General features: G+C 36.4%; 1 protein-coding gene and 1 long non-coding RNA gene across 4 annotated transcripts; one reads left to right on the forward strand and one right to left on the reverse strand.

Moving 5' to 3' along the window:
• The first annotated feature begins 328 nt into the window (after positions 1 to 328).
• zuc (Mitochondrial cardiolipin hydrolase zuc) lies at positions 329 to 13,433 on the forward strand. 3 transcript variants are annotated; one of them, XM_089244567.1, is made up of 3 exons: positions 329 to 489; positions 9,637 to 10,218; positions 11,793 to 13,427. In XM_089244567.1, the coding sequence occupies exons 2-3, from the start codon at positions 9,729 to 9,731 to the stop codon at positions 12,005 to 12,007; spliced, it is 705 nt and encodes a 234-aa protein (XP_089100693.1). In that variant the 5' UTR covers positions 329 to 489; positions 9,637 to 9,728; the 3' UTR covers positions 12,008 to 13,427. The 3 variants fall into 3 exon arrangements, with proteins under 3 accessions (XP_089100693.1, XP_089100692.1, XP_089100694.1); XM_089244566.1 differs by lacking the exon at positions 329 to 489 and adding an exon at positions 3,317 to 3,462 and having other exon boundaries at positions 11,793 to 13,433; XM_089244568.1 differs by lacking the exon at positions 329 to 489 and adding an exon at positions 7,762 to 7,882.
• On the reverse strand, positions 1,063 to 3,217 carry LOC149076849 (uncharacterized). Its single transcript, XR_016194111.1, has 3 exons — positions 2,932 to 3,217; positions 1,786 to 2,035; positions 1,063 to 1,576 (listed from the first exon to the last, which is right to left on the reverse strand). It is a non-coding gene; the product is annotated as an uncharacterized LOC149076849 (long non-coding RNA).
• Positions 13,434 to 15,040: the final 1,607 nt, after the last annotated feature.

Genomic DNA, 15,040 nt, shown 5'->3' on the forward strand with positions numbered 1-15,040 from the left:
GGAAGGGGGGAAGAGAAGCGTGGGAGCCACGTGATCAATCGGCAAGTTTGACCCATCAAACTTCAGATGACGCTGCCATCAATTCCGCGGCCTTTCTTTAACATTGAGTGGGTACGCTTAACTTACTCTTAATGCAGCTTTGGGTCTCAGCCGAAGCGGTTCAAGATTAAGCGTGCCCACTTAATGTTAAATTTTGATGCAAAGTTGGCCACCTGGCGGTAAGCGTACGAAACTGAGGAGAGGCTTGACCACGCCCTCATCTATTTTGATTGACAGTTCACCACCCTTTCTCCACCCCTCCCTTTTCCCCCACCAATTTGATATTGTGTATTATTTAAAACTCAACATGTTCGAAGAGAAATTACATTATTACTTGTTTTCCGGATGAAGAAATAATTTATTTGTAATCCCCCCCGGATGGCTCTTTAAATGTTAATCTCTGAAGATGTTTGAAGAATCTTGATGATGAAGAAAACAATCTCACAACAGGTAGATTATTATTATACAGGAAGAATTATCTGGGCGGAAATGTGTAAACTTTTAAAAGAATATTTAAGGTGTGCAGTAAATTAAAATTGATGGTTGTGAGATTTACTAAATTATTTCGTACCCTAGAAATATATCTACATAATACTGATGGAAAAAATTTAGAAACTAGCTTAAGGTATAATTACTCCTTACAATTTCAACTGGATGCCTACTAAATATTAAAATTGATAAAATAAAAATTAGGAAAATGCACAAACATTAACGTACTGAATGTATTATGATGACATCAATAAGCAGAGCTGTCGCAGTCTATTTCCAAAATGAAAAATGCTAATGATTTATTGAAAATTATATGGAATATTGAGGTTATTTTCTAATTAAAATATTTCATACAAAGTTTAACAATTTTAATTATCTTGTGATTTAGTAATCCATGTTACAGTGCATAACTTCATACTATGATCAAATGATGTGTGTGTTTCATTTAAATTAATTTCATTGAACTCAGAACTCCACTCACATATACGTATAAAAATTTGCCATTGTCTGTTACTGTAAAAAAGAAAAACCAAGTTGTGAAATAAAAAAATTCATTTATTTCATCAGCTAGAAACTTATGTATAACAAAAATGAGTTACAAATGTGACTTCTAATATAAAACAACCACAAGTAACATACCAATGACAACACTTGTGCTTCAAACTGATAAAAATCTCTCAATGACATAAATAAATAGTTCTAAACTGGAGGTATAATAAATTATTTTTGGAGTGCAAAATGAAAAAAAAAGCAAACAAAAGTTGACTGATTACTCAGGAAAATCAAAATGAGAAAAATTGAATTTTTTCATTCTCAAAAAATTATGAATCATACTGTCAATTAGACATCTCATTTAGCTGTCACTTGCAAAAATGTTGAATGTGAAATTCATGTTGCAAACATTGCTTTTATGGTTGGTTTCACGTTTCGATGCAGGAAAAAAATGTCATTAATACCCAAAATATTACATGCACAAAGTTTACATGCACATCAAATGTCCAAAACTTGAAAGTGCCAAACAAACAGTTTCAATGGTTTGCTGTTGCGTCTAAAATTAATAAAATAAAAAATTTATGTAAAATAAACCAGTAATTAAAAGAAAAAAAGCATAACCTACATCTTACCATACATTCTCTTACAAGGGAAAAAAAATCTAAGGAATGTTGTCACTGTCAGCACTTATTGTAGGCCAAGTATGGTTTTAATGGCACTTCCTCACACACACAAAAACCAGGGCAAACAATCGTTCTTGCTTACCTTTCCCGGGAAATATAATTTCAATGCAGGGTACACATACATATGGAAGGGTACCATATATCCTGTTTGACATTTCAATGATGCTTGGGAATTTGGAATAGCGTTATGAACCAAACGATCTTTCTGGCTGATGTTCATGATACACCATTCCTGGAAATGATGGTTTCAAACATTGGCAATCATAGTCAACTTTGCCGCAAGAACCCCAACTAATATTGGATTTTTAGACACATCTTCCCGTGCTTGACGTCTGGAAAAAAATGAAAGAAAATATTAAATGCAAGGGAAAATGTTACTTATTTAAATTGATAATAAAATTACGAGAAACAATATGTGCAACAATGAATGTTTTTTTTTGCTATACATAAAGCTGGGCACGACAAATCCATAAAAAATTGAGGTGGCGGGAAGACTTTTAGGGGCCAAACATTTTTTGAGAAAAACAGGTTCAAAAATATTTCTTTCAACTTTTCTAGGACATAGCAAATGCCAAAATGAACTTGATTCTGCAGCCAAATGAATTTTTATAAATGAATTATTGAAAATTTGAAATTTTGCTGCGTATAACTTCCTTAGTGAAATGGGATGACAAAATGTTTCTGGCAATGAAGAAATTGAGTTTTACTTCATATTAATAACAAAAAATATTTTTTTTTTCATTATTTAAAAGAATATTCTCAATTATTCTCTGAATTCACATTCATGAGAATATTCTACCCTCACGACTCTTTGCATAGTACCCACAAAGGGTGGGGTTGACAGAGCTCCAACCCTGGGCCCCCAGGAGTGGACAATTCTCTTTTTTTTTTCAGGCTATAAATAAACTACAAAAGGGACCATGAAAAGCCTCTGCTAGAGGTTGCGGGGGGTAGCATGCAATAATTTCTGTCATAGGCAGTGAACAATTTCGGATAATTGACGCTCTTTTGAAATGAACTGCGAGGCGTAGGCACGATCGAACTTAGGGAGGGGGGGGGGGGGGCACAAGGAAAATCTTCCAGCGAAAAATTTTAAGTTAATAAATCATCACACATTCATTTTGAATTTACAAAAATTCAGTTAGCCTACAATGTGAAATATTTTTCGATATTGTAATTTTTTTTTACAATAATATTAGCTGAACTGTAAAATACATATTTTACTAACCTGCTGCCATTTTTCGGAAATCTACTTAGATGAGTTTCTTCCGACTTGGAATTTCTCTCGCCATCCTAGGAAGCCGCAATAATTCAAGATTTACTATCATGATGAAATAGAGAAGAATGAAGTCGAAGGAAATGGTGTAGAGACACAAAAACAAATTAATTTAACCCAGAGAAGAACCTTTTGATAAATTAATTAAGAATTGTTGATTAAGAATACCGATTTTAAAATGAAATGAGACGGGAAAAAGAGATACGTGATTGGGAAGAGCAATAAAAAAAAAAATGGCGGCTGCCTCGCTGAAAAATTTGTTTACAACTGTAGTTCGTACGCTTACCGCTTCAATTTGTGGCGCGCAAGTTTGCATCAGGCCTCTCCATTGAAGTGACAACGCTTATCTTTAATACAGCTTTGGTCTCAGCCGTCTCAATTGATGCAAAAAACAAACGCGCCAGTGCACGTTTCATTCGTTTTAAATATGTAACATTAAATTATTTGTGGACTATATCCGGACAGGATCCTTCAAACATTTATGTAATTCTTTATATATTTGTATAATATATAATTGTTATGATTCTCTTGAAATTATATTGTACTGTGTATATCGTTGTATTTGTAAATTTTGTTTAATAATTTCGCATGTTGTGTGTGTTTATACACATGCCAATATGCATGCTTATGAAAAAGGAATGGTGGTGAGAAGGCTGAGATTTCGTAATTGGGGTTGCCCCAAATGTGGCAAGTATTTTTTTGTCGCCCACTGATTTCCTTGGCGCTTTTGGCTCTTTCAAAATTTTACACTGGCGACAATAATGTTTTTCTATAATAATACTTGTGCTATCTGTTTTAGCGCCATTTTCATTTCTTAGTGTCACCAGCATCTTAGGTCTCGTTATGCTGTTCATCATCATTGAAATTTATTGAACAATAGGCCGAAGCCCTGTGTGTCATCATACATCTTTTGCTTGTGAATGCTCAAATTTTGCTTTTTTTGTCGTCATTTGATTACCCTGGCGCTTTAACTCTTTGAATATTTCCCGTTGGAGACAACGATGTTTTACAAGCTAACGTGCTATCCTTATCTATTTTTGTGCCATTTTCTCATTTCTTATTGTCACTAGCATCTTGGGTCTCAATATCGTGCCCAGAACAGCTATAGAAGTGTTTCCCAACTGCTGGGGCTCTGACATCAGTCCAACTGGGCAGTGAGTAGTTAACTGTTTCATCCCCCTTATTTTCCATTAGCCGTTCATGCTATTACTAGAGATGGGACTGACGTGTGAAATACCCAGAATTTCAGGAAAGGATGTTTAAAAATTTACTTCACATATCCCACGGAATGCATACTTTCTGAGTTTTGAGGAGAAAAGTATGGGGGGGAACTTTTTTTCCCTCCTCCTCACCCGTCTATTATGATTTCGTTAAATGTAGTGGAACTGTAGTTTCACTACTTTTAAGTATAAAGAAGTACACTCGTGTGCGAAAATTAAGAGAATTTGCACATTGTGTTTATTTTCACAAAAAGTACTGAACCAAAGGTATTAATAATGCCACAGAAGAAGTATGCAAATATTCAGTGTCGAATACGTAAGTGTACATGTGCGTGAAGCTATGACCACAGAGTAGATGATAAGGGCACGAGCCGTTTTCTTGAATTCATGTGCTCGTTCTCCTCAGCGACATTCTCTGTGTTTCTTCCAAAAGTTTGGTAAATTTTATAAGCTATCAGGTAAAATGAGTAGCCACAAACGTATGGATGTCGGAATGAGATGAAGAATCATCGGTAGATTGGAGACAGGACAATCACAAGTGCAGGTGGCTACATAGCTTTATCTAATGCCCAGTGTTGTCTGGAAAAAAGTTTCAGGACACTAGATCTATATCGAGAAAACCTGGACAAGGTCGTCAAAGAGTCACAACGACCAATAAGGATCGTTATTTGGTGCACTCAGCGAGGCGTCACAGCATCACGTAAGCTGCATGCTACCACTGGAACTCAAGTTTCACGGTTTACTGTTGCCCAAAGGCTTCATGAAAGAGGGCTTTATGCCAGAAGATCTGCTGTTTATGTCCCTCTCACTGCAGCACACAAAAGAACACGTTTAGCATAGTGCAGACATCAGCCTTGGACCAGACTTCATTGGAGCACTGTGTTCTTCACAGATGAGTCGAGATTCAGTCTGGACACTGACTCTCGACGTACCGTCATCTGGAGAGAGCGTGGTACCCGATGCTATCCCTCCCACATCAGGGAAATGGACCCACTATGGAGGTGTCATGGTCTGGGTAGGCATCATGTTGGACAGCCACACACACCTCCATGTGTTTGGCAGAGGATCTGTGACTGCTAGGAGGTATAGAGAGGAGATCTTAGAGCCCTGTGTTAGACTTTTCAGGGGTGCAGTTGACTCTTGATTCCTGTTCATGGATGACAACGGTTCTCCATATCGGGCTCACCTGGTCAACGATTATCTAGATAGTGAGGATATTCGGTGTATAGATTGACCAGCCAGATTTCCTGACCTAAACCCTATAGAACATGTCTGGGATGCTCTTGAAAGGGCAATTGCATCTTGCCGTTCCCCTCCAAAAACTATCCAAAAACAGAGCTGAAAAATGTATTGCTGCAGGAGTTGGAACGATTGCTGCAACAGGGTTCGCACATCCTTACAAACTCCTTAAAAACTCCTAACTTTTCATTTCCCTCTGGAAGGGTCCTTATAACTCCTTACTTTTTGCATCCATGCCTGAAAAAGTCTTTTTTTTTTTTTTCTCTGAAGGGATGATCTTTTTTAGAATAGGCGTTCCCCACGGTGATGAATAGCATTGCCTAAAAAAATAAAAGGAAGCTTCCCCCCAATATAAAGAGGAAGAAAAGATAAGAAACGCGCTCTCTCTTTATAATAGGAAATGTGAAAGCAGGGGATGGGATTGGAACATCCAATGGTTGTGCATACCTGCCAACCGTTACGATTTTGTCGTATTTAGTAAATTAATACGATTATACGCTTTTGCTTCTAAAAATGTGATTTTTTACCGAATCGCTAGTTTTGACATGTTTTCCTGCCTATGTCGCAAACTGGTCAGCGTTGGAAATCGATGGTCCGTAGAACGACATCACTCCGCTGAACCAGTAGCCGAAAATTCCCCCATGCCCAGTGGTGAGAAAGTTTTTACTTATGTGGCGAAACGATGTCTCGAACCTCCTATATTACGCAGTATACTGAGTGCAGACCTCGCAGCTTTCCTATTTATCCTACTATTTTCCTACTTTCGCCGCAATCGTCTTTTTTACCACAATTCTCTCCTACTGTTCCTATTTGCTTATAGCCAATATCTCACTACGAAAATTCCGAGAAACCGCAAAATGTCACTGCTTTCCGCATTTTTTTTTATGTGTTTTATTCACATTACAACTCGCTACTGAAAAAGAAAGGAAAAAAAATTTCGAGTAAGGGACGACGACAAGCGTATCTTTTCACCGCCGCGCCTTAAAATGCTAAAAACTGAAGTCCAGTGGGGAAAGCGAATCTGTTCCCCACAAAAAAAAAAGAAGAGGTACAGGCTCTATCCACACACAAGATTCCATGAGAGAGAGAATGGGTTTATCTCTCCTGGGATCCCGTAACGAGCGTTCATCCCTGAAGCCAGGTTTTCCTAGGAGTAGGCTTTTTGCGCCGCGTGAACCTAACTGGATCATTTCGTGTCGGCAGAAATGAGTCACATAATGGCGTTACGCATTTGCGTTTTCCAAGCGTGGCGCATCGGCTCAGGATGGCTGTATAGTATATGACCCTGGCGTCATCTACTCTATCGGCTGCATGCTCCGGTTTAAAGGGAAGAGAGACAACACGAAAATGAAGGGAAGATCGCTGAAACGCGCGGCACACGACGCTTAACTCACTAGAAGCAGTCTGCCAATCACGCCCGATGTAAAGCGCTGTCGTGAGCCGTATTGCGCTCTATAGGAAAACAGTCGTACTGCTTTTCATATTGATGAATAGACGGCGTGTAGCGCTGGGTGATTCACGTTGCGCGCGGCATAGAAAATCTGCTAGTAAAACCCGGCTTTTAAAAGTGACAGCCCGAGCCACGTCTGGTTTTACAGGAGGGAAGGGGGGAGGACGAGCCGATCAGCCGCTATAGCTGAACCCACTTTTTTTAACCTTCTGAAAATAACTTTCGGGTATCTTTATGTTAGGGGTCATTCAAGTATTACGTCAGCATGGATGGGGGATTTTCGATTTGCTGACTTGATGACGTGGAGGGGGGGGGGTTGGATGATTCTTACGTCATCAACCAGCCTTTATAAAAAATATGAAATATTCTTAATGGCGCCTTACTCGGTGCGCGAAAAACGAGTAAAACTTTTCACTAGTTTGTGGGCACCTGAACTAACATTCTCCCTATTGAGTCCCATACAGAGCCACTCTAGTGATCTTCAAATACTTAGCGGATCCAAATGCTCTGGAGCTGTGCCGCGCGTCATATAAGTGATCCGTGATTATGCTGCAGATCATTGCATTTTTAATTGGGTTGCTGTATTTTTGAAATATGATGGGCATCTTTTTCTTAGCCACCTCGTTGGACATTTTGCTTGTTGTGGCGTTGTATTTGTATCTCTCTCTGGCAGAAGTGGCCACAGCTCAAGCAAGATAAAAACACAATTTATTGCAAACTCAATACATCACTTCCGATTTCTTAAAATCATTTTAATACTATATACTACCGCAACTCTCTCTCGTCTTTCTTACTGCACTTCTCAATACCTAATCTTGATCATCATGCTCTGTTACTGTTCAAATTTGTGTTCTTTTGTCGCTTGTTATTCGTGCGTACAGTCACGGCATATCTCTTTCTTTTCAGCTGAAATTGCTACCCATCATACCCTTTATTCTGAAAGTTGAAGTCTTGGAAACATTGAAAAAGAAATTAAATGAAAATCAATTCACATGTAGGCTTCTTTTGTTTTTCTGTGGGCTTCTTTTATTGTCTAGTGGTGAAATTTTTTTTTTTCAGAGGGGGCGTGGCCCCATGACACCTTAAAAACTTATGGGTTGTTTGTATGACTGGGCCATCCATCCAAAAAAAAAATAAATTGGGCCGTGGGTTTCCAAGGGTTGAGAATCAATGAGCAATAGTATAATCCCTTTTTGGCAATGTGTGGATGATTTTTTTCGTTTTATCGAGAAGAATGTCTGACAGCATAATGGGATGCCGCAGAGTGAAACAGAGTTATGCTTTTAGATGTATTTCTCGCCAAAGAAAAAAATTGCCGAAAAAGGGATGATACTGTGGCTGCTGAAATTTTAAAAAAATGACACTCAAAATGAATGACAAAAACGATAATAAACAAAACAACTTTCTCAGACTAAATAAGGGATCAAGATTAAAAATGTAGCATGCTAGACCAGATACAGGATCGAAACTAATAACTTGGACTCTATTTTTTTAAATAATACAATGGTCAGGGCCTAAAAAAGTCTCTGGGTTCAATAAAAACATGATTGCTGGATTAAATGGCTAAATTGCTGAAAAAAAGCATGCGAAAGAACTTAATTGCTTTATGGCGGTATATTTTTATCGCAGTACACAATTAGATCGTTTAAAAACTGACAAAAGGTTGACACGTTTATTTAGGGCATCAAATCGGTGTTTCCTGCTTATAGCAAAAACCCATTGAAACTCAAAACAATGTTTACAAGAGTGATAATTTTTTTCATCAGTTATTTCATACTTATCATTATCCTTCATCCACCTTTCGATTTCTTACAAAGATGCATCCTCATACAGGGATACATTGCACTAGTGGTAGAGCGGTTTCATCTGTGCTTCCATTTCCATACTTTCGTCATCGCCTAGCAGCTTGTTACATGATTTGACAATTACTGGAGCTTTTACATCAGCCCAGGCCCTTTCCCAGGGATCGCCACTGTACAGTCGGGGTAACTGATTAGCTGCTGTAAAGTCGAGCACAACAAGAAATAGATATTCTTACACTCACAACTCACAGTTCTTGTTGCCGATTGATTTTTTTTTGCAGTTAGACATTGGATAATGTGGAATGTCGGATAAACGAGACTACTGTATTCTCATTAAAAAAAAATAGATTATACAGTCTACACTTGTTATATTAGCTCCCTCCATTCCATGGGGAAAAATGGGTGTTATATTGAGAGGTTGTTATATCAAATGTTTTCAAAAATCATAAAATTTAACTTCTCTGCTTTTTCCAACTGGTAGAATTTCCCTTCCCATAATTGACTATGCGAAGAAGGAAACCCTGACTCTTCTTTCATAATTGAATCACTGTTTTTAATTATGGTGAACAAAGTACTCTTTGTCACCAGATGTTTATATATTGTTTCAATGATTTGGCTATTTTGGCTTTTGACATCAATTTCTAGTCTTCTGCCAAAACTTTCAATTTGATATCTACTGTTTGCCCCTGCATTACCCGGCAAACTCGACAGAAATAAAATTTTTGTGTCCCTTGAGGGAATGACATGATCCCTTGAAATCAAATCCATTTAAGAATTGAATTAATAATGACTAGGCCGCCCCCTGCTTGATTGATTTTTGATGTTATATTCTTAAATTTGTGCAAAAAAAGTTACCAAATTTGGTGCAACCCCACGTACGAAATCTTAGCCAACTGCCAACTAAAAGTAATACACTAACCTTGTATTTTTTTTTTCTGTCCTGAAGCTCTAGGTTGGTACAAAAGACATAAAACAAGTCAAGGCTATCTGATAAACTTGAGGGAACTGACTAACCCATTTGAATTGCAAACAAGTAAAATGATGAAGATCTCGAGCACAGTGTTGAAAATTATTTGTGCCGCTACTTTGTCAGACATTGTATATCATGTTGGGAAGAAATTATATGATGCATTTTTTAGTGAAACTGTGAAAATGTCAGACAGTCTGACAACTTTATTGAACAAACGCTTCAACAAAAGAGCAGATAATCCCAAAGAATTTCACAGGGTTCTTTTCTTTCCTGATCCGGGAATTCCGTGCCATCGTTTGCAATCTGGTCGAGTGTGCAAAGACAAGACATGCGCCTTTTACCATGATGAAACGTCTCTAAGCATCCTTGCTGCTGTCATGAAATTGACCCGCAAGACACTAGATGTTTGTGTTTACCTTGTGACGAGTACTGTTCTTGCTAATATTTTGATAGAGTGCAGTGAAAGGGGAGTTATTGTGCGCGTTATAACTGATGATAGGAACTCGGGGGAAGTTGATGAGGTCAGTTCATCGCAAATAGGAAAACTGAGAGCCGCAGGTAAATATTCATTTTAATGAATTTGAATCCATTGATTCCTCTCGAATCACAATTTTTATCTTTGTTTCGTGTATTATTATTTTACTGATCATTTTTACCTTATTGTTTGCTTTGAATCAATTTTTTTTTCCAAATCAGATTATTCTCAAGGAAAGAGACTTTTTGGATATTAATACCGAGATGAATTTCTAAAACAAAAATCAGTCTCTTCCAGGAATTGAAGCCTGGTCATCTTGCAATCCACACAATAAAGTTTTTTTTTACTTTTTCAGGGCATAGTGACCCTCTTTCATGCTGGCAGATAATGCTGTTATAAATTCCAAATATTTTGTGCTGCTCTCTGCCTCAATTTTTTAGTCACCATGGTGACCTGGTTCCTGAGATTTGTCCAGCCTCGCTCACTAGCCAATATACCTAGAGATATGTCTATTTTTCCCTTTTAAAGGTTCAACTGCATAGGGTCCTATTTGCACTGGTTTTGCTTTGCAAATTTGCTGTGCTCTTTCTCTCCCTCTTTCCTATACACAACCCAGTTCTGATAGCAGCCTTTGCTATTGAAAATCAGAGACACAACATAAGCTGCTTTGTTGAATCCATCATCTGCAGGTCCTCCAAAGTTTGGCTCTGAGCTTGCGTTGAAATATATTGTGACAGCCACACACATGGATGAGAAATCCTAGCGAACTACTCAAGGACAATACTTAGCATGCAGACACACCTTTACATGCTGAACAGTATAATGACACACTCTAAGTAGAGACATTGCAGCCTCCTTTAACTTTAGCTCCCTTAACTAACACATTTCCACACATCGAGCTATTTTTCCTAAAACTTATATGAATTTTATACTTAATGTTATCCATAATTATTATTTAATAATATTATTATAATTATTACTACTTAATACAAATACAACGCCACAACAGGCAAAATGCCCAACGAGGTGGCTGATAAAAAGATGCCCATAAAAATATGGTTGTCATATGTTTCAAAAATACAGCAACCCAATTAAAAATGCAATTAATGCAATGTCTCACTTGTGTAAAGATATTTCAACATATGTGTAAAACGAGAACACTTATTCTTTAAAACCAAGAATTTTCTTTTCCCGATGTGAATGTGTTAAGCTGAAGTTGGTTTTTGTGGTTTTCAGATTCAAGGGGAATACAAGCTGATCTCCCCATTAAAAAGTTTTGTCAAAGAGGAACAGCTATACAACTCAGGGCTTGACGAATGTCAGTGAGTACCAGGTTGGCATAACACTATAAATTATCATAAGCGCCTAAAGTTTTCTCACTTGTGACCATCAAATGGATGGGTCAGAGGACCAAAAATTTTCAAAATATGTGCCAGTATGTCCAGGACTCAAACTAGAAGTGGGGGGGGGGGGGAAAGATAGATCCTAAACCAATATTCGCCTATAAACCAGAGCTTGACAAATCCCAGTCATCAGGCAAATTATTTACTAGTAAAAAGAAAAAAAAATTGAGGTAGTTTTAGAATAAATTTCTCTTTATAAAAATTTGTGTGTAATTGATTCAGATGCTTCATTAAATATTCATTTTGTGTTTCAGGAATTCTGGTGAGATGCCATGCTTCATCTTTCTGGATGCACCACAAATACATGATTGCTGATAATGAGATTTCTGTGACTGGATCTCTCAACTGGACTAATCAAGGTGTGATGGGAAATTTTGAAAATCTAAGTGTGACCAGCAATAAAGAACTAGTTATACCCTTCATAAAAGACTTCAATGAATTATGGGAAAGGTTGAAACCAAATTGCTAAAAATCATATACATAATAAATACAGGCAAATATTTTTTAGAACTGTTAAAGCACATAACACAGTCATTTTTTTTTATGCATTTAAATACAATGCAACTGATTTTTCTATATGCATTTTTATTTGATTCATGTGTTTTTGGGTTATTTCCTGCACAGTTGTATATGTAATTGTTTTTAATATGCAAAACAATTTTAAGAATTCAAATTGTTTGGGTTTTGGTTATGAAATTATATACAAAAATCTTATAAACGTCATTCTTTAAAGTGATACAACATGTGACGCCGTATTTTTAGAACCCCTTTTCACCAAAAATAAAAGGGGTTTCTTGTACGTGGATAGTGCTAGATATATATATCTGCATTTCAAACCCAAAAAATCGGGGGGTCCTTATACATGCTAAAATATGGTACCTCTTTCGTCATGAGTTCATTTTACTCAATGCTTCCCTAATATCAGTGGTTGGCATAATCATGAAAAGTGGTAACTTTACTCTAAATTTGAAAATTTGTTATTTAGCTACAAGGCCAAGACTCAACAGCTAACTGACCAATGATCGGAGATTGTGCTTTTTAGACACTACTTCTTCAGTTTGGTCGTGTTGAATATTAAATTGTTAATGCCCTGTGAGTGGCATGAAGCATAAACACATTTTTGTTGTACGCTTAAAAAAATGGATTTTTAAAACCAATTGTGTGTGAGATATTAAATTTTGTCAGTCATTAGGTCAAGTCTGCAGTTGTTTAACCTGAACACTGAAAAAAGTTTTAAGGTTGATCTTAAAAATTAATGCTTTCCATAAAAAGATGGCAAACCTCAGCATAATGCAACTGCACCTAGCTTGATAGACGAAACCATTCTGATTATACTTCAAACATCCACACTTTTAACAAAAGGCTTCTGTTGTCATGTGGGTGGCTTATTTTCCGAAATTATTTTGTTTATCACTCAAATATTCCTTAGTATAGTATATATTACAATTCTCAGGTTACAATGGCAGCTAAAAAATTTGTGTTGGCAATTAAAATTTTTGATGCACAATTTCTAAAATCAAGCCTGAGAACAATGTCGAAATTTTAGAATTTTTATCACACAAAATCTTGAAAAAGGATTTGTAATTTTTCCCCCATTTTTCAAGCCCCTGATATATTATATTGTGTTTATTTCTGTGGTAATAATAAGGAAAAACTTGATGGCAAAATTCTTGCAGTGATCAAGAAATCTCATTTGTATATATCTGTAGACCATTTTGTACATATTAAGCACAATATCAATTTTTCATTTAAAACATTTTCTATTATTTGGTTATAAATACAAACGTTTTTAAAATCTTGGGAAGTATCATTTCTCAAATTATTTTCGAATCAAAAATTTAAGTTACAAGTTCACAAAGTTTTTTTTTTGGTTTTTTAATAAAAATTTTCATTATAACCATGGGCTTTTGTTTCTCATTATTTGCTTCTATTTAGATAATCATTGATCTTTGAAATAAATATTTTGAATTGTAAATTATTGCAAGACTGAAGTATAAATTTGTTCTGTGATGTGTATTAGGCAGCTGTACATGGATTGAATGAAAAAACAAAGCAAGAAAGTCTATTTCGTCACTGAAATTTATGTAGTTAATTTTCAAAAAAAGTGGCATTTCTTTAAAACAAGGTACAAGTTAAATTGTTGTGTAGAGCAAGACTTTGAAAAATTTCAGGCACCAAGTTACCGTGACAGTTAAACAATTGGGTTTGCCACCTAAAATTTCCTATGTGGTTGCTAAATTGCAGTCAGAACAACATAAAATTTTAGGAATTAACTATAGGCATATCTACCAATGTAGGATGGGGTTGCTTTGTATTGGAAAATGCTAAAGAAAACATTATTTTTGGACCTATTTTACTTGGGTGGGGAGGGGGGGGGGAATCTTTTGACTCCTAAAAAATTTCTGGCACCTAGATTTTTTTTGCGATTTGTCATGCCTTGGAATATAGTTACCAGAAGGCTAAACAAATTATGTTAAATAGGGAGGTTCAAGTGTAATTGGAAAGCCTTTCTGTATACACAAGAGACAATTTTTTTTTACCTGTATCGCAAATCAATTAATATTTCATCATGGAAGAGTAGATTAATAGTAAAAAAAAACCTTGAGGCATGGATACATTAGAGTGTGGATTCCATTATGTTCAGTAGTTTTCATAGTGTTGTCAACGATTCTTGAGCTGTTTGAACTAAATCATTGGGAATTGGTTTTTTCAATGAACACAAAGGAATATAAAGGAAGTTTATGTACCCATAAACCAATTAGAACAGCTGCAGGTCATACATTACAGCTAATGTATATGTGCCTTCATAAAAATCAAATTGACATAGTACAGTGTATTCTATGAAGAAAAACAAAACATGAGTTTCGTTTACAAGACAAATAGTACAACCTGACAAAGGTCAGCTTTTATTTAAAATGTTTTAACTTTTCTGTGTCCAGTTTTTTTGCTCAAATATTTCCTTGCAAGTAAGAGAGTGATTGTAACTTTAATACTTGCAAGTATAGGTTAGTAAAGTATAAGAATATTTTGATCATTTTTGTCGCACCACAGTCATTTTCTGCATACGAGGGCTAATTAGACTGGGACCTACAATTTATTGCTGATTCTGAATGGCAGGCTTGTTTTTTTTTATAATCAAGAGGTTGGTGCGCTAACCCCTCGATGGGGACTCCTTGCGGTAGCAATTTTTTGCTGCGGTCAAGTCGCCGTTTTTTGTTGTACCCCTGTGTCAGGAAAGTTTTCTGACAAGGACGAACCGGGTATCGAACTCGTGACACGTCTAAACATCCTTTGGTACTTTAGGCGAGTATTTTATTGACCGAGCTACCGCGCCCTAAGAATATTATTTGATGTGCTCTCCTCCCTCACAAAAACCCATATACTACACAATGCATGTTACCTCTTTTTTAACATATTGTCACCTTAAAATGAAAACCTTGTACATAAATTTTTTTTCAAAAATTACTTTTAGACAGTCTTAAATTGAGAACATATCTTGCCT

The sequence above is a fragment of the Pholcus phalangioides genome, unplaced genomic scaffold, assembly GCF_987345545.1.
Source record: "Pholcus phalangioides strain wild (caught in Gottingen) unplaced genomic scaffold, Ppha-v1.0 ptg000015l_1, whole genome shotgun sequence".
Classification (NCBI taxonomy): Eukaryota; Metazoa; Arthropoda; class Arachnida; order Araneae; family Pholcidae; genus Pholcus; species Pholcus phalangioides.

Coding starts and splice junctions, on each gene's coding strand:
- zuc (XM_089244567.1), top strand. CDS start 9,729: ATGATGAAGATCTCGAGCACAGTGTTGAAAATTATTTGTGCCGCTACT. Junction 10,219..11,792: donor AGGAAAACTGAGAGCCGCAG/GTAAATATTCAT, acceptor TTTGTGTTTCAG/GAATTCTGGTGAGATGCCAT.